The sequence below is a fragment of the Boleophthalmus pectinirostris genome, unplaced genomic scaffold, assembly GCF_026225935.1.
Source record: "Boleophthalmus pectinirostris isolate CB_2022bp ecotype Guang Dong unplaced genomic scaffold, ASM2622593v1 HiC_scaffold_17, whole genome shotgun sequence".
In the NCBI taxonomy this organism is placed as follows: domain Eukaryota; kingdom Metazoa; phylum Chordata; class Actinopteri; order Gobiiformes; family Gobiidae; genus Boleophthalmus; species Boleophthalmus pectinirostris.
Window position 1 is genome coordinate 17,632,270 of NW_026571115.1, and position 21,042 is coordinate 17,653,311.

Below are 21,042 nucleotides of genomic sequence, written 5' to 3' on the forward strand. Positions count from 1 at the left end.
TGGCCTTTGTATCGAGGTATGTATCGTATCAGTTTATGATACCCAGCCCTACTGAATTATAAATCAATAATATTTATTGTGACAGGCCGAGATTGTTTTTTTATGAAGAAAATATCAAACTGCTGAATAATAATAGGTGGGTTCTTTTGTGCTTTACAGTCTGTACTTGACCTGGTATTTGAGACTATATAGGAGAGGGTCTGCTGTCAAATGTCCAGCCCGCGTTTGGCCTCCAGGGGCAGTAATGAAAGCTGCAAGTGGCACTCTGATCTTTTCACCCCTGCTTCACTGTTTCTATTTAAGACAGTCCTGCCCCGGCCACCTCCAAAGAAAAGCCCAAAAGATCATTTCACAATCATTCTCGAGGCTTTTGTCACAGTCAAATAAAGCTATCTATCAACAGGATGTGATTCAGTGACATTTAAACCAATATACCTTTACAACCTCCTGTTTCTTTAAGCTTCAGGTAACTTCATTGCCATATAAAACCACAATCTTGGGAACAAATCACATGTGCACTTACTACACTATCCCTTTCATGGTATTGTCAGTGGTTTCTGAAGCTATTGTACTGTATTGTATCAAAGAACACAGACTTTCTTTTTTTGCCCGTGGCCCCTGGAGTCAGTCAGTAGCACATTGCAAGTGACAAGATAAGTGGCGCCATTGTCTTATTAATAGATATATAAATTGGTTTCTATTCTTAGGGTATATTGTTCAAAGTAAGACTGAAAGTAAAAAAAAAGCCATGCAATATAGGAGCAAAACAGCAAATTGCTTTTTAGATCATATATTTTACACCAGAGAACGTTTAATAGCGATATTTTTTATGTGCATAGTGACCAAATGGACCAATCATTGTTGTTGTATTACATAAACATTAATTTTACAAGTCAGATAAAAAATCCATATAATAGGTTGAACAGCTGCTTAGCAAGAGCAGGTCACATAGGATTGCAGAAGTACGAACAGTGTGTATTTGGGTCACTACACATCTGTTTGGATAGTTGATGAGATTAGAATAGTAATCTGCAATAGCTAAAACACAGTACTTTAATTAACAAAAGAGAGTATATGTTCAAGTTTGTAAAAGCAATTACCATTATTGGAAATAGGATAGAATTTCAAATGCTTTATTTCTGGATACAGGTTGTTCCCATCTGGTATTTGGTATCATAACATCAGACCAATTCACTGTTTATGATAGAAATAGATGTAAAGGAGTAAAAGAACAATTCAATTCTGTCAACTGGACAAAAGCAACATCTTCAGTTCTGGTCAGTCTGTTGGTGGACAGATAACCCTAAGGCAGTGTCCAGCAGCAATCTGATTAGAACTGAAGAGGCAGCTTGGACTCACTTCACTCAAAAAACTTTTGTCCACTTGACAGAATTACGTTTTTCTATGTTTTGCTGTGTCAAGTTATGACCCACAAACACTGAACCTCATTATTTGAAGGAATTGTTTCCATAAACATGTCATATTAATCTTATGTCCTTTCAACTGTCAACAAGCTTTGGGGCTGAATAATGACACACCTTTTCAAAGTTATTACATAACAATAATTTCAGTTTGTATATTTCAGGCAGAGAAGACATTTGTGCAATTTTTTGTTTCAGATTATTTGTGATCATCAGATTTTAGTTTTTCAATATGCTGAGTGGACAAGACTGGAAGCTGCTGTCATACCTTTATGGTCATGTCAAACCGCTGAGCAACTTCACTGTCTGTGTTTGAAAAAAAAGTCATGATCTATAACGTGTGGAGATATCTGGAGCGCTCACATCTTTGTATATATGTCGTGACATGCTAAAGCGAAACCAGAAAGACCACAAGCTGCACCACGTGTCCCAGATGATAACGATATAAGGAAGTGAAGAATGGATTTCTCAGACCTAAGCATGCCTCACATTCACATTTAAGACGGTCATGAATTACTACGTTAATTACTTTGACCTTTTGGTTGTAGAGATGCTTTCTACATACAGGCTGACATGTTTACTACTTCACCGGAAAGGCTTTTTAAGTGAACTCAGGCAGTGCTTTCAAACTCTTTACTCTAAGTACCATCTAATGTATTTGGCTTTTTAGGAAGAAAGTACCATCAAGACGGATCGTATGCAAGGCTTTAATTTATAAACCTTTATGTGGATTTCTTACTAAAAGCATACATAGGAACAAAACATAAACTTCCCCAAACATGCTCACTTGTTGTCTTGTTAAACACCTCAACCTATTTCCTTCTCTATATCTGAAAACCTTTATTAAACAAAGTTCAGAATTTGTCAAGTTGCTTTTTAAAAGGGCTAATATTACACTATGGTCTGATCTCTGTTACAATGTTGTTTTACTCCTCCAAAAAAAAATAAAAAATAAAAAAATTGAGTTGTGCTTGTTTTGTTCACACATGTTTAACACACAAACCCTGCATATTTAGGCAGAGTTCTTCTCTCAAACCCACTCTGTTCCACTTTGTGATGTCATATGATAATACTCCACACTGTTTTTAAACTCCATACACCTTCACTAGAATCATTTGGATCATTTCAGCCCTTGCGCACAAGAAAGCTGTAAATCAAGACAGATAGAGAAGAAAGCTATTTACGATCTAAAAAAAGATCTGCATGCGGCACACGGGTTTAGCTGATGAACGGAGGCAATTTGAAATCATCAGGACATTTGGTGAAGATGTTACAGGGAGGTGTAGCTGCTCCAGAGAGAAAGATGATATAAAATATGCAATGATTACGGAAACTTCAGCAAAAGAAAGACAGTTTCACATCAGGCATGTTTTTGATCATGATGAATGAGGATAAAATGAAAAGTTTTCAACATAGGCCTTTTCAAACATTTTAAAGGCATGGGTAATTAAAGGTTCTATATCATGTGAATTGACTCTTGTGAGCTTTAAACCATGTTACAATGTTGTTTCGCCATCAAAAACATACCTGGAGTTGTGTTTTGTTTCATTCATGCATGTTTGAGTAATCCTTTATTATTAGTCTGTCTACATCACCAAAGCTCAAAATGCTTTGTAGTTCAGTAGAGATCGGCAATTCCAAATGATTCTGGTAAAGGTGTATGGAGTTTAAAAACACAGTGGAGCACTTCTTCTATTACCACATGACATCACAAGGTGGAGCAGAGTGTTTTCAGTTTAAGAGAAGAACTAAATATGCAGGGTTTGTGTGTTAAACATGTGTGCATGAAACAAAGCACAAATCCAGGTATGTTTGTGATAAGGAAACAAGATTATAAAAATATAAGTGAAAAGGTGTAGCTCTGTGAAAGACTCACCAGAAGAAGCTTATACCACAAAGTTGAGGCATTATCTATATGTACTTATATAAAGGCTCATACAGATGATAGATGGGAAGGGTTAAGGGGGTTAAGAAGAGCTAAGGGGGGAGACGTTGGAGGAAAGCCCTGCATATCTTTGACTTTTAGTGGTTTCCTGAGTCCGAGCCATCTCCAAAGAGAGAGCCTGGCGCATGATAGTCTCCAGGCCCCTTCGACTACTTAATCACTCCTTGGATGCACAGATTCACTTAATAAGTTGTTCCAAAAAGTTTAGAGTGGTTGCCTTGACAAATATAGTTGTTGATTAAAGCGAACAGCAGATGTTAACAGTGTTGAGCCTATTATATAACTGCTCCTGAGATCTGAACTTAAGCAACTAAAGACTGCACGTTGTTAATACTGTAACTAATAGATCATTTAGCGATAGGGGACTAGGGCAAATTAACAACAAGATGCAACTCTCAACCAAATTCTGGCAGGAGAATAGAAATAATAAGACAATTTCTGTGCAACCAAATCATCTTAAAAAACACATGTCTTTGTTTTTATAAATTTCTTTGGTTATTATTACGTAAATTGAATACATTTTGTTTTTCCTTACCTGAGCTTGAACTTAAATATCTGAAAATTGATATGTCCTTCCTGTGGTTGTGGATTATCTTTTAGTATACCGGATTTGTCCCGTCATCAAAACATAATCATGTCTGTGTGAAATGCTGACCCCAAACTGCCCTGACTGAATCAATGAGTTAGTTAATAGTTGTGTATCTCTGTGTACAGTATCTCTCTTTGTTGGATGGACTGGCCTCTGTCCAGTGCTTCTTCGCCTTAGGCCCATAGTCAGATGGAGAATTATATTAAAATATGTTTGGATGCATTTTCATTAGTTATTTTTTGTATTCAGTTTTATGTGTGAGAGTTTTTGAAATCTCATTTCAGCTGTGTTCATCCTCAAAGAAAATAGAAAGATAGAAAGAGAAATTGAGTGGGTAATAGTCAGAATTGGATGCTATATTGGAGCTGTGCTGAACAAGTTTTGGGACAGGTGAGAGGAGGGGCGTGCTGTCTGCCCCTGTCAGGGACCAGAGACAGGACTCTTAAAGCTCTGGTTCAAATAAGTCTCTGATGGACCCTGAGCCCAAGAATAGCCCATAACAAAGAACTGTCAGAAAGGACTGGAACAGGGCACAGAAAAGTCTCTATTACAACACTTTTGCTGCCTGCTTCTATACGCACCAACTACAAGGTCACTGTAGTTCATGAAAACTATTGTTTTGTACTTTTGCTTAAGGAGAGAATAATGCATGCGATGATGATATCACAATTTAGACATCATTAAGCTACAGGATACATCCATGCACTTTAAGTAACTTTAAAGGTGCACTGTGGAACCTTTTTGGTGGATAGTCTGTCAAATGCTTTTCTGGAGATGTTATTGTTTTGTGGGATGTTTCACAGTATGATTTTAAACCTTTTTAACTTCATGAAGACCAAACCAGACTAAGTTACGGGTCAGATCTGTGGAGAGTCAACCCCATTCACAGTGTTTTTCTAGATATTTTTAAGCTATAAAACCAACTGTAATTGAATAAATGTAAGGTATAGCTGTTTAATGTTGAAAGAGCTAACCCCCCTTGTCAAAAAGTTACACAGTGCACCTTTAAGAAGTAACTAAGGCATTTTTCTTTCACACGTGTTTGTGGCTGGTTAAAACCCTCTGTCACTCACATTATAACTAAAGCTGACCAATAGGAGTATATTTTGTAAAGGGTACACAGCTCTTAATGCATGAAAAACATGAATACTGCATGAATAAGAGTCTCTCCTGGTTGGCACATGGTCACAGATTCCACAATCTCCTCTTTGACTCACTCATGTTTTTCCTCAGGGCCTCAGCAAATCACAATCGCAAAGTGGTGCAGCAGGTTTTTAAACTGAATGCTAAAATAATTCACAACTAGTGTACATTACCAATCCCCTTCAGTACATATTATGTAAGCAGCCAAACTGGGTTATTAAAGATGGACTTGGCAACTTTTCTGGTGTAGTATCTGCTGCCTGCTTGTGTTATTGCTTTGCTCGAAATGTTCCACAATTATTCTCTATTGTATTTATTCAGGAACAGATGCTTACATTGATCAAAAATACCTTGAAAACCATACATTTTTACTGGGTTGCTTCTCCATAGATCTGAGCTGTATCTTGGCACAGTGGTGACATGCTTGTCTCCTTGGAGATAGATAATTTAAATCTATATTGTGAAACATTCTAGGCAAAGCAAACATCTTCACAGGGACAAACAGGTGGCAGGTTATATAGTGCACCTTTAACTATCTACTACATTAAATTACTGACAATGGAGCCTTGTATTTGTCATTACTGTAGTTTTGAAACTATGAACACTCCAATGATAAACTGTGTTATTCACTTTTGGAACCAAACAGAACTAAAAATTAGACCAGCTAAACTCAAATGGCTTTACCATATCGCACAGTGACAGTGTCCTTGTCCTCAGATCCCTCATTCTGATGAAGATTGAGTAAGACGTGTACTTTGAATGCTTGAATATCGTGTGTTTATTTGGACCTACCTCTCCTCTCTCTTTTGCTCACTCTCCTGTTGATTTGATAGACATTGACTTTCTGTTGCTCTGTGCTGCCTTTTCATGGTCGTATTTGTGGTCCACGTGCCAGGTTAAACGGATCAGCCAAGACTCTATTCAATCTTACAACTTCACAGAATAGTGCCCGGGTGTCAGGGCAAATGCAATAAAGACCACCTTTTGGTAAAGATTGCTTGTTTGTCGTGGAGTAATAGCAACTTCAAGTGGCATTTAAAGCGTGTATTCAGGTATAAGAGAAGCACAGTTTTAATGTAGCAAGTATTTCTATTTGTTCACTGGTGATGCTTTCTCTTGATAAGCTTTATCTCAGCTGCACATGTGGCTCCATAAGGGTGATCTTTATGTTCAAGTAAAGATGCATAATTCAGTGACACTGAATATAAAATGTGACATTCAATAGCATTTAAATATTGCATACCTATGTTTTGCAATCTTTAAAGAGGGATGCCAAAAAACAAACAAAAACACACACAAAAATTGATAACCAGATACTAAGATACAAAAGTAGTACTGATAGTATAGAAACTACTATTTTGAACAAAAAACTGAACACACTGATAGCATGTCATTCCCAAGCTTAGTTTTTGAATCTTCTTAACTATTGCTGGGTTTCAAATGGCCTCACAGCGCTTTAAGGGCCATTCATATTTAATACAGATAGGAGTAGCTAAAATGAATAATATTATAATCCCAAGTTTTGCCATAATATAGAAGGTGAATTTACCTTCTGCACATTTCATGGATATGGATATTTGATTGTTGTTATCTCCTCAAAAACATACCCAGAGTTGTGTTTTGTTTCATGCACAAATGTTTGAATAATCCTTTATGGCTTTCTTTAAAGCTGTCTACATCTCCAAAGTGCAAAAATCTCTGTTCTACTTTGTGAAGTCATGAAGTGGTAGTTTTTAAGTTAACAGCTACCTTTTATCTTGTGTTCAGTAGAGATTCACGTTTCCAGGGCTGAAATCACCCAAAAGATTCTAGTGAAGATGTATGGAGTTTAAAAACACAGAGGAGCACTAGCTGTATTACCACATGACATCACAAAGTGGAACACAGTGTTTTCAGTTTGAGAGAAGAGCTAAGCCTAAATATACAGGGTTTGTGTGTTAAACATGTATGAATGAAACAAAAGACAACTCTGTGGATTTTTTTGATGAGGAAACAACATTATAACATAGATCAGACATTAGTGTAATACGGGTTCATTAAAGAAAATTCTACTGTGTGTTGAAAATGTCCTATTGCTCAGAAAGGATTGTTTTACTGTAATCATATTTTTTATTATAGAAATAGTTAATATCGAGTATCTAGTTTTCCATTCTTTTTAGTTTTAGTAGGAAATTTAGTTTGGATCTCGACAACACTACTCCAATGAACCAAAACTTACCCCATCTGTCCTACTCCCGCCCTGTGCTGTGGTGCTGTTGGCAATCAGGCCATTTCTTCCACTTTTCCTTCTCCTATTCTTGTCTCTCTGTACTGGACACACATCCCTGGTCGCCCTGTGGAAAATAGCATTTTTGCATTGCCTGATTTTATTTTTCCACAATAGGAGAATGGTATAGTACCACAGTGACACAAATGTAGATTTCCGAGAGCGGAACACATCATTAAAGTCTTATTAGGTTGTTCCCACAGCGCAGCAGCAGCCACCAAACCCTGACTGCTCCTGCTGTTCCCCACTCTGCCCAAAGACATGCCACAAAGAACAGCTTATACCAATGTGCGGCATTCACTATACGCTCATTTGTACCACGATGGAGAAATCACAGTGGTCAGCAGGGATTGGCAAATAGTAGTAGTAGAGAAAATGCACATTCAACACAGAAAGCACAACCACTATGCAAGAATCAAATCCAGGATCTGTGAGACAAGAGTGCTTCATTTCACAAGCCACAAGTGTATTAAAGCTCCCATATTACGCCATTTTCTGATCCATTTCCTTATCAAAAACATACCTAGAGTTGTGTTTTGGTTCATTCACTCATGTTTAACACAGAAATCCTGCATATTTAGGCTGAGTTCTTCTCACAGACAGAAAACACTCATTCACACATGTTTGAATGACCCTTTATTATTCCACCTTGTGATGTCATGTGGTAATACAGGAAGTGTTCCACTGTGTTTTTAAACTCCACACACCTTCACTGGAATAATTTAGTTGAATTCAGCCCTGGAATTGCCGATCTCTACTGAACTAAAGGTAAAAAGTAGCTATTAATTTGAAAACTATTACTTTGTGATATCACAAGTTGGAACAACACTTTTTGAGCTTTGGAGATGTCAACAGATTAATAATAAAGGGTTACTCAAACATGTGTGAATGAAACAAAACAGAACTCTGGGCTTGTTTTTGATGAGGTAACATTATAACATGGCTTAAAGGTCACAAGAGTCAATTTTGTATATTATAATTCTATAATAATATAACGTATAGTGAGTGACATCAAATTTGTCAATATGTATAGACTTTTAAATGTTCTAATAAGTGAGTTAGACCACAGTTAGTCCACACAGAGCTGTCTTGGCTGCCAAAGCGGTCATGTGACCCCCCGCAGGTGTTAATGTCAAGCCAATGATCAATATCTGCTCACTGTGTTTTAACTGTTCAGGCAATTATAGTGTTTCCTGCTGCCACTGTATAAAATATTTACCACTGCTATAAAGAGCCCAAAGGGGACTGTAACATCTGACCTACTGCAAGAGTCAAAAAGGTTTATAAAGATGTCTTCACTTTAGTGTCTCCTCTCCAGATGTTATACAGTATACTGCCCACTTCCTTTTCCTGTTGTTCCAGCTCATGTCAGAAATTTGAATTAGTGCCAATTACTTGACAGCTGTGTTTTATGTATATGTACAGTGGAAGAAATCCTCAGATAATTGTCAAAAAGCAGTGTCTTTGTTCAGAAATTCTAATTTTATTATCCTTTTGTTTGAGCTAACATAGACTAATCCATAGGGCATCGTATATGTGTTAAATTTAACATGCAGAATATAGTTTTCTGTTCTCATTCTATTGTTCTGCCTGAAAGCTGCTTGGCAAGTGAAAGTACAATGTGTGTATGACAACAACGTCCAGAAGTTATCCACTTTCAAGGTGGTTTATTGTTTCAAGTCTGTTCTATAGGAGGCAGTTAGTTGATGCGATGGTGTGGAGGTTTGGGTCATGAGTTTGAGTAGGTTTACAATGGCAATAAAACTTTCCTGATTCTGATTCAAATTCCTTCGTCAGCAAGACTTAGCACAGTTCTGTATGTTTAGTAGCTTTTGTAAACAGACACCTGCTAGGGATTCCGATGAGATGAGTGTTAGAAGAGAGAGCACATCCAAGTTCCCAGTGCAAAAGAAGTTTCAAGCACTCATGGCCAAAACTACAAAACATATTTTCTTTTACGAAATGTATTACACAATCCAATAAAAACTAAAATGATTTTCTGAGTTAGAGAGCTAAAACGATATTATTCTTCTAATACTGAGGTCTTATGTCTGTGTGCGTGTTTAGCTGGTCATTGTTTCCAATGAAGCCTCTTGTTTGTCCCTGTGCGTTGAAAACAGGCGGTGCTGGGAGGAGAGAGCTGCACTTGACCTTTGACCCACACCCGTTATGAGGGCGGAGGGGGGTATTTTTAGTGCCTCCACCAAAGAGGATCAGAGCAAACACTAACCTGCTCGATATGTCCCTCCTCCAGGGTTTAACAGCACATCAGAAAAGAGCAAAAGTGTGTTATGTTCTTTTATCTTCAGACCTCCAGCACACCTCCACGCATATTGATTTTGTGGTGATAAATCTTTTTGCTTGGAAATGTCTGTGTGTGCACTGAGGAGGAACTTGTACTCCCCACAGGGATCACCGGTTAGCTCGTCTGACCAGAGAGACAACTGTCAACTTTAAACTCTGCGTAATGTGTGCTATGGTAATCGCTCTACAACACTGAGTTGGTTTTTGGCTTTCACAAAAAAAAAAAAAAAACATGAATTGAAGCTAGACCACAGGTGCCAAAACCTTTTTACTCAGTGAACCAAAATACATAAAAAAAATATGAAAATAACGTTTAAAAGAAATACGGCTAAATGATTGTATTTTTTAGAGAGATTTACTGCAATGGGGTCCTGTCAAAACTTTTCAGTGAAACTCAATCAAAATAGAAACAGATCTCAGGACCAAATAATAGCTGAACCAGAATTGAGTTAAGGCTAAACCAGATCCATAAATAAGCAACATGGTAGCAGAGTGGTTAGCCCTACCACCTCACAACAAGAAGACAATTTTTTAGTGAGGAGATTGTATGTTCTATAGAGTCTGTATATTGATTTCCACAACCTTCAAAAACATACAGGTCACTTCAGCTCATTGCAGACAGACCTTTAATTTGACTTGTGGAAATTCACTTCTTATTCACATTTGAGTACCTCTATTAACAGTTTGTGTACCTCCCATACTCTAAAAAGAAATGGATAAAGGGAGTGTAAGATCACCCATAGTGTTCGGCTTCAGTCAAATGAAGCTCAGTTTGGAGTCAAGTTCCATATTAGGAATAGGAATTCATTTACAGACAAAATAGTGAAATAAAAACACAGCAGGTTAATATGCACATTTTAAGACTAAAAAAGAGAAGTCTGACAGCAGCTGTTTGAGAGACAGGGGCGAATTTCACAATACAATACAGTTTCTCAATACAAAGTGATTTGAAGTCGATGGGGCCAGAATCACGTCCATGCTCAGTTCTTGTTTGGAATGCAGCACCTAGCGAGTTAACTATGTCCATTTACATATACAGTCTATTGTACCACCACTGGTCCCCATACCACAGTTTGAAAATCACTTTACTGTATTACAAACAGTCACATGTTTTTCTGCCCGGCCAATGCCTTGTAATGGGAGCTGCTTATCATGGATTTATCACACTGTAACCACGCTGGATCTGACTGACTGATTCATCTCAGGACAACACAAAAACAGGTCAATACAGACTGACCCTGTCCCCTGACCTGAACCCTCCCAGTCTGAATCTTCATTACGCCACCACTGGACTGACTTTAATGGAAATCCTCCGAGCCTGGGTGAGATTCTTTCTAAGATTAAATCATTTTGAGACATATGGGAAAGGGGAGAAGGTGCTCTAAATTCTAATTGGACCGTTACAGCTCACATTTCAAAGATAGGTCAGTATATGCACCTGAAACACAAAGCTGTATTAGATAATCACATCTGGTGCAGTTTAATGTCGATGACTGCAACAGGGCTTGGCTCTTCCAGTGAAATCTTAAAATCAGAAACACTTTCACAAGATGCATGCCATGAACTATAAATCAATAGTGCTTGGATTGAAACAAGTTAGAAGTTTGCAGGGAAAAAATGTTGAGATATAACAAAATAAATGACACGACTCCATTGAAAATTGATTTATAAAGATTGATGAGAGATGCTTAATGTATTCTCTCTTAAAAGTTTTCTTAAGTTGACAAAATTCAATTTGCGATTATTATTAAAGATAAAGATGAATGACTAAATGGGTAAAATCCATGGCTCCCTCTTTCTTCTGATGGATCTGTAACTCCTGCCTTCTGGACGCCAATGAATAATTTAAATTGCATGGCTAGTAAATATATACTTTAGAAGCCTGACTGCGCACAAGTTAATGGATATATGTATTTTAGGAATATAATTGTACCTAATTTATGACTGGTTGTTACCATTACATCATTTCAGTTTCTTGTAACCATTATCAGGAATTTTGTTGTGTAAAAAAGTTAAAGATTAGAGATAGATCAATATATCAGTTGGTCAATATGTCTGGCTGATATTTGGACTTTTTAGCGTATGGGCTATCATGCTTAAATCTCCTGTATATTTTGTTTTGATCAATCTGCTGCCTAAAAATACACACAAAGCTTTATATGAACACTTTAATAAGAAGAGCTAGCTGCACAAACCGTGACCACACATCTCTGTTATATGTTTGAAGTAAAAAAAAAAAAAAGCTCTGGGTGAGTATGTAATAAATCTAAAGGTGCATTTTGTAACTTTTCTGGTGGAATGTCCGTCACAACCTTTTCTCCATGGAGTTGTTATTGCTTTGTCTGGAATGTTTCACAGTATACTTTTAAATCTCTATATCTTCACTGAGACAAAACCAGACTAAGTTACAGATCAGATCTGTGGAGTAGGACTATAAGATGATACTTTTTTCTCACACTTTGAATCCTGCATCTTATACAACGATGCGGCTAATATATGGACAGATTATTTTTGACACATTGTCCATTCATATATACGGTGTACGGTTTGGCAACACAGCAGATGTGCTTGCAGCCTGAGTGCAGAAAACACCGCTGTCTGTGCGGTTAACACATGGATCCAGGGTTAACATGAAGTTGCAGCGTTTGCTAGTGATGTTATCAGCACTAAAATGTTTATCGTCATGTGATAAAATAAGTTATGATGCTAAATTAACATTAATGAGGGGGATATATCTTACCTGTATGCGTTAAATGCAAGTGAGTCCGTACATGACGAGAAGAAACATCTCAAACTTCAATAGTCGGACAACCACATATATCTGATCAATACAAATAGCTCCGCCCCCAAGAGAGCCTGAAATTTCCTGAAATCCTACAAGGCACAGGACAACAGCTCTTTCTGCAGGAGACATGCACAGTAGGGCAGGGGGCAAGACGGGGGTGATGTGCCGAGGAAGATACGCATTTGATTGTGTTTTGAACAGTTATTTTGCGCCTCATGCACACACCGGCTTATATTCAGGTACGGCCTATATATGTACAATTTAAAAATTTTGTTAAAATTTAGTTGATGCAATTTATATTCAACTGCGCTCAATAGTCCAGAAATTATGGTATTTTTGAACAGTAAAACCACTCATCATTGATTAAATTGAGCTGTCTAATGTCATAATGTGAAACATCAAGGCAGAGAAATTGCATATCCATAGAAACAAACAGGTGACAGACCCTCAACTCAAAAGTTACATAGTGCACCTTTAAATTACATAATTTGAGGAAAATAATTCACCCCAAAATATCGGCAGAGATTATTGGCCATCATTTGCTCTGGATTGTAAACATGAAAAAAAAAAACAAAAAAACAAAAAAACACATACATCTGTCTACCTCTGTTGGAGACCTGCCATGTTCCATCTTTCAACATAATGCAGTGTAGATGTGTCTTTCCATTGGACTCCATTGTTGAAACCTGATTATGTGCATTACTTACAGCAGGTGATTCACTGAAAATGACGACGCTGTTAGCTGTTGTACCGTCATTTTGTATTTATATCCAGGCCTGATTCATGGCGGGGGTTGTGGTTTCCAGTGACCGCGCTTGTGCATGTAGATGAGCTCATGTTGAGACAATAACACCAGATTTACCGGTGAACGTATGCAGATCGCCTCTTCTTATTTGGGCCCAATCAGGCGTTATGAGTAGTCCCTTTATTCCCACAGCCGGACCAGAGCAGAGTACACAAGATAAGATAAACCCCGCACATGTAGATGGACAAAGACACTCATTTATTGATAAAAGGTAAAAGGTGTGACATAGAAGTTAATTATGGAGGGAGTGTACGCAGATATGTGTAATGAGCTTGTGTTGGTACTATCATACCAGTGTAATTATGTGTTACAATGGCATTTTCAAGGGCATACAGTGATATTTTATCAACATATGACGTTGGCCTGTCACTGTATTGAATTTTGAACATGAGATACAGTACTGCTACAGAGGATTATTATGATAAACAATAATATTGAAACTACTTTATGCCACTGACACTAAGCAGGATAATCCTAGAGAACCAGTTTTTATAGAGTTTCATTATAAGGCCTTAGCTTCAACAAATAAATGGCAGTAATTAGTGATAGAAGTAATTTATTCTAGCCTCCACAGCTCAAATCTTAGTGTATTACATCAAAATGGCAGAAAATCTCCCCACTATCACGAAGAAAATGTACATGATAAAAATATCAAATATCAAAATAATATTGTTCCAGCTGTCATATATTAAACAAGTCAATATAGTGATTATCGTGACAGGCCTATTATGAGGGAAGAAAAACACTCTAATATATTTTTAAGTATTTGTGCCATGCCTTGTGAACTGTAGTATTTCTGGTGTAAATATTTGAGCTCATCTTGGATTTGAAGTGGACTCTAAGCGACACAAGGACAGTTGCTGAGTGAAGTGTGTTAGTCCCTCATTCAAAGTGCAGCAGGTCCAGAGAGACATGCTGGACTGCAGATACACATGTTACGTGGCATTGTAGAACATGATTAAACTCTTGTCATGTTTTCCTTGGCCTAGTTTGTTGTAGAGAAAACTCTCTTATTTTGTTATTGTAGATTTTGCTCTGCGTAAGAGCGGCCCTGCTGAGGTCAGTGTGTTTTTGAACTCTGAGCTTGTGCACACACAAGAGGACATTGACCTCCATCATAAACATGCACCATACTTTAGGGTAAACAGGAAAATCACCACTTTGTCTAGAAGATTTAATTAAGTGTCACACATGTGATGGCTTCTTTAATGAACATGAAATAGTTTTGATATAAAATTGTTGCTATTTGCCATCTGTTCCACTATTAGAAATGTCATAGTATCAGTTGTGTCTTCTACAGGAACAATGAGCAAGAATGAATTCAGTATGTGGCCTTATTTGAAATGGTCTCTGTGTACCACTGGACTAGTAGTTAATAATGTACAAATCTACATACACCTATAGGAACATACTGTATGTAAGGATGTAAGGAAAAGACCGGTAAGGACTGGTTAGGGTAGGTTGGATTTTGTGGGAAATATATACAAAATATTGCAATTGGTACTTGAGTCTAATATATTTCAAGGCATGTTTTTGATGGATTGCTATATCACCTTAGTAATACCATTGGCAGGCAAAGGAAAAAAAAATCCTATTTATGATCAAGTCCAAGTCTCGATCATAAGACAAAAAAAAAAACAGATTTTCTCATGTAGGCCTAATAAAGTAAAATATGTTCACAACTGAGACCACTGTACACTGTCTGCATCTATTTATAAAGATTAGATGCAAATAAGGAAGTAACGCTGGTGGCCTTTGACGGTTGTGCTTACACTCATTTCAGTGAAAAATTAGACAGTTAGGATTGAGTTAACACAGAGTTGAATAAGTTTGGACTGCTGCTATGTACAAGTTTTGATTTTGATGTTTTTAAATCAATTACAGTGCTTTCATAAAGTTGTAAAAAAAATTGTGTTCATCGTTAAAATTTGAGTTTGAGCCAGTGTAAAAATGAGCAATTAAAGTAGTTTCAAACAAACAAAACACAATAAATCTACTACATAAGGATACAACTCAAAAAGTTACTGCCCAGCCTGAGACTACCCCAAACTCCAAATTCAAGGTTGCACACCCCTCTCTCTAGTGACTTGGGCGCCTCACCTCCCTTTTTACTGCTCAGTCCTGTCAGAACTCATCTCCTCTGCACTTTTATACGACCTAAATGCACCCCCCTCGTCATCCTCGCCCTGGACCAGGTTGTCACAAACTAAACTCATCAAATATTCAGCCCGCAAAATACAGTCTGCTCCCTCATGATGACTTATGTTTTTTTCAAATGCTACAGACATGGGATGGGTCTATCAGTACAACACATCTTATCTGGGAGCATGTGGCAGACAGGGACATTTCAAATCACTCACCATGGAGATTAAAGTATTTATCAGCGCTGCGCTAATCCCGTCGACCATCTTCATATCATTAGAGGATTTATAGATTTATGAAAACGAGTGGGGAATGGCACATGGAGCACAGATGTTACTTGTATAATCAGGATATAATCAGTTGCATTTACATAGGAAACATTTGAAGGCAGTGATTTTCTGACAGAATTTTGATGTGTAAAGTGTTTTGATAGGCTTGTCATGATAACAGATTTTGAAGCATGATATATTACTACTGAGTTGTGATAAATGGTTATATTGAAACTACTTTATGTGGCCGTAACAGCATGTCAAAGCCGGATCCCGTCAGATCTCAGAAGCTAGGCAGGTCCAGGCCTGGTTAGTACTTGGATGGGAGACTGCTGGGAAAATCAGGTGCTAAAGTGGGGTGCCAGTCACAAAAACTGTCGTTGTGTCCTTAGGCAAGACATTTTACTCACATTGCCTAGTATGACAGTGGTGCTAGGGCAATAGTAGTTTACCATCACTGGGTATGGAGTGAATGAATAATGATCTGTAAAGTGTCTTTGTGACATATGTGTGTGAAAAGCGCTATATAACTAAAAACGTATTTATTCATGCCACTGATACAATAACAGTAATGTAAAATAATCACAATGAACCATTTTTCAATAGACAGTATCAAAAAAGGTCTGAGCTGCAACAAATAAACAGCAGATTGAACAAATTATTAACCATGGAAGTTAGTTATTCTGCCCTCTTCAGCTAAAATCTTATTGTATTAAAACAAAAATACCCCAATTCCTCCACTTTTACAAAGAAAATACATATTGAGCCCCCCAGCTTTCATATATTGAACGCTAAGTCCATACAGTATCATGACAGGCCTATTTTCTATCATTAGTAACAGTGACATTGCTAAAACTTTGTGTAAAACTTTTCCCATTGTGAGTAAGTCTGTAAGAGATAAAAGCTTTGTTTTGACAGCATTAAATGATCAGAATATTAGCTTTTCTCACACCTCTCTGATATGATTTTTTAATTATAAATACTATTTTTGGTCTATTGGTCTAGTCTGCATCACAAATCAAATGTGAAGTCGTAACACATAATTAGCTCTTGAGTGTATGTTCACAAAAAAAAAAAAAAAAAAATTAAAAACTTTTAGTAAAAACATTTAATTAATTGGGACACTCAATTTTAATTCTCCTTTAGTGATATTATTTCAAAGTACAGGTGTTCTTTCTTGTGAACATCACTTTTTGGCTTCTCTCCACTTCTATTCGTGGCTATAAAAAGTCCCCATAAGAATAGTAATGGCCGTGTGTCTGTTTGTATGCCGCCTGTTTCCTGTTAATTACTCTGTGTTTACTGATGACATTACCTGCTTTACACGGGCTCCTGAGCACATCTAACTGGTTCACATAGCTGCAGCTGTGGTACTTAAACATGTATGTCACACACATCACACACACAGACGGATGGGAGCAGCTATTCAACAAAACACTGTGTTAACTGCATATTAATCAGGTCTGTTCAGGTGCACTGAACATACATTTGTGCATTCTATAACATCACGTCAAACTTAAAGGGGCACTGTGTAACATTTCTAGTGCATGTCTCCATGCTGAGGCTATTGTTTTCCCTGGTATGCCATTCGCATTGTGGTGTCACCTGTTTGTCTCTGTGGAGATAGATTAGATTAAGTCCAGACTGTGGAACATTTCAGGAAAAGCAATAATCACGCACATTCATGTGTAACATTTCTTTGTAAAAGTGGGGAGATTTTAGATGTTTTTTGTTGTAATACCATGTAGTTTTAGCTGTATAAGGTTAAATAAGTGATTTCCTTTGCTAATTATTGGTTCATTCTGCTATTTATCTGTTGCAGCTCATGCATTTTAACAAGACTCTAAAAATGTGTTTTACTGGCATTCCTGCTTTGTTGTCATTGTGCCATTTCAATATTATCATTCATTTATCACAGTATATCTCTATAGTAATATATTGTGATTCAACATGCTATTGTGACAGGCCTAATAACATTAGCCAGGCTGGCGCCTCTGCTCAATTTCATTTCTCTCCAGCAACTAGGTCAGGAATTAGAATACACTAGAATGTTTGCAAGAACCCTGGAAGTTGTAGACCACACACCGGCCAATCAGCGAAGAGCTGTGACGCCATGACGTCAAACTCAAGCGCCTGTCTGGGTCCCTTTTGTGGTACAGCACAACAGTAAACAAAGCGGTCGAGATGGATGTAGATGAAGGCATACATTCTGTGTTGGCAACAATTTCCGAGGTCGAGCATTTAAAGCCGATGAGAATGTTTGGTGAATTTTATCAAGGGGAAAGACTTTATTGCCCTTCTTCCTACGGGATTTGGCGCATTACAAATGTCACAACCAAATAGCAGTGATTGGTAAAATAGAAAAAGTACCCGCCTACTGTTGAGCAAACAAATCCTAATGCTGCGAGGTCAGACGGTTTCCACGAAGTGAAACCAACTGATGAATCAGGCTATAATAACATATCCATGGAAACCAACATATTCTGGTGAATTTATTTACATGAGATTTACTTGTACTTCTAAACATAATCCAGACTATTTCATTAGAGCTACAGTCTTGTGCCTTCCACTATCATCACTTTTGTTACTGACTGCAATAGTGTCCATATTAACAATACAAAGGATTGAGTCCAATTGTGAATTATGATTGTGTATTTAGTTTTATTTGTTATACATATATTTTTCACTCTCATCTTTACAGTGTTTGGCCTTAGTTTGTGTAACTCATAGCAAAACAGGATTATATTTTCCTGGTCATTTTGCTCAGATCACTTGTATAATCCCATGGAACTTGTCAATCCTTAATCAATATAAATAATGAAGCAAAGATTACATATACAGTTATGGCTCAGTATAACCTTTTACAAGTCATATCCACGGTCTGAATTTCCTCAAAGAATTGACTGCCTCTTCCTTGTATTCCTTCTTAATGAGGTTTATGCTAACATAATAAGGTGTAACTGTTTTATGTAGTGCAGAATATGAACACAATTACATCCATGAATGAAAGATGATTCCGTGTGTTGTTTACTTATTATTTTCTCGTGATAGCCTGAAGTTGTTGTTGCCGTGCGGTCCTTGGATACTGCCTCTGTCCAGACATGACAAAAGATAGTTCTTGCTCCCTCTAATTGAGCGACTATAAACCAGGCCAGAGGCATTTGGTTACATGCAGCCATTCACGGATCAGCTATTTGATTTACATGGAGTGAATTGTGCTACAGTGAAAAACATGTAACTATCGTGTGGTTAACTCATTCGAAGCAGCAGCCAGACCACAACAAAAGCTTACAGTGTTAGAGTGAGTGATACTTGTCAGCAGTGGACAGGCTCTTCAGGTCTAAACAGTGGGACTCACATCCACAATTGAACATTTCCGAGTATGTCCTTCACTGAACCCTGCTCTAAAGAAGAGGTCAACATCTGGCTCTTAGCAGCAGTGGGCCATCTTTGACGACACACGAGAGCCACCTCAGGATAAGTGTTATTTTTACAGTACACTCCAGGGACTGTTTACATAAAGGCAGCTACAAGCATTTATCTAAATAATTGCAACTGCAAAATAAACTATTAAGATTATTACTGGTTAGGGCTGGGCAATTAATATAATTTTAATCGAGATCGGGATTCAGTCATCAGCAATTGTCAATGATATGTTTGAGTTTACACTTTTAAGCTTCAGTAGAATACTTTATAGGGATACATCTGATCATTTCAGTTTGTTTTTAATAAGACAAAATGAAATTGAAAAAAAAAAACTGTGACTGATAAATATGAAGAAAAATGACATGATTGAAAATTTATATCGCTCTGCCCTATTACTGACATTGCTTCTACTACTACTACTACTACTACTATTACTTCTACTACTACTACCACCACTGCTACTACTACTACCACTACTACTACTGCTACTACTAGGGGTATGACAAGACACAAGCCCGCCAGACATGAGACAAGACTTTATTTATAATACATGTATTTTGTGGATCAGTTCACAATTTTGCCCTCTTAGTTTCAATACACCTTCTCAAGAGGTGCAAGTCTCTTTTGTTTAAGCTATATATGTGTTTAATAATAGATCCAGGATGTAAACACATGGGAAAGAAATCTCATGAGATAATTTTTTTCATGTGTGCACAGTCTTGGGGGAATTTTATCCTCACAAGATCTCCTCCTATCGCTAACTACTACATACAACAATATCACTTTTTTTTTTTTTTTTTTTTATCAGCTGTGACTAATAACAATTCTACTACTACCACTACTTGCCCTCCTGCTAAAATTGCAGTTGAAACCACACTTACTACCTACACACAGATAAGATCTAATCTTTTCCTTGAACATAGCACAAAAAATGAATAATGTTATTGTTGTAGATATGTTGTAATACCGCTGAATGGCTATCAACATCAAAAGAATAGTGGTCATTAAGATAACACACTCTCCGGATGTTAGTGGTAGATAAGAGACAAGAAGAATGTACTATTTAAAAAAAGAGAAAACATGTGATGTTTACATGTTTTACAAACTTTTACATCCTCTACAATTATGTGCAGGGCAAGAGAATTTGACTAAAATGTTTAAAGTGTGTGGTTAAAGTGGGTTGAAAAATATTGTTTGGACAATGCATGGTCAAACAATATGGTCTGAGACATAAATCATAAATATAGCCATCAAACATGACACAGCTTACTGCTAGTGGATATAAAGCTGATCCAGGGAATACAAGATTAGGGTTTATTGAATGATTTTGATGCAATACAAACAAATGCTAGCTTTATCTAATCTCAAAGTAAACATATATTTCTTGGGTATCTTCTGAATATTTCATCTTACATCTCAGTTTGACTCTTGTCCTGAGCTGACTTTAGTGTACGTGCCTATAAGACTATAGAGTACACTATTGTTTTATTCATGCTGAAAAGACCAGAGAGGTTTTGTGCTTTAGAAAAAACAGACAGGAAGTCACTCCTTTTTGTTGGCACCAGAGTACACTCAAAGGGGAGATACAAAAGTGACATGTGATTTTTCTATTGCAATCACGATTTATGTTTTAAAGGCCCTATATTACACAAAATTGACTCTTGTAAGTGTTAAGCCATGTTACAATCCTGTTATCTCCCCAAAAACATACCTGGAGTTGTGTTGAGTTTGAGTAACCTTGCATGATTAGTCTGTTGACATGTCCAAAGCTCAAAATGCTCTATTCCACCTTGTGATGTCTAGTGAAGGTGTATGGAGTTTAAAAACAAAGTGGAGCACTTCCTGTATTACCACATGGCATTACAAGTTCGAACAAAGTACATACAAAAGGATCAAAATAACAGTAATTCCACATAAGGTTCCAATAAAAGACAATTTCCTATAAGG

The 21,042-nt window shown here is 37.2% G+C and overlaps 1 protein-coding gene across 1 annotated transcript in view; it reads left to right on the forward strand.

The window, feature by feature from the left end:
* Positions 1-10,867: 10,867 nt before the first annotated feature.
* gcgra (glucagon receptor a) overlaps positions 10,868-21,042 on the forward strand; it is a 40,862-nt gene continuing 30,687 nt past the window's right edge. Inside the window, exon 1 of the mRNA XM_020932494.2 lies at positions 10,868-10,990. Within this exon, the coding sequence (XP_020788153.1) occupies positions 10,970-10,990 (21 nt within the window). The 5' untranslated portion in view covers positions 10,868-10,969. The remainder of the gene's footprint in view (positions 10,991-21,042) is intronic.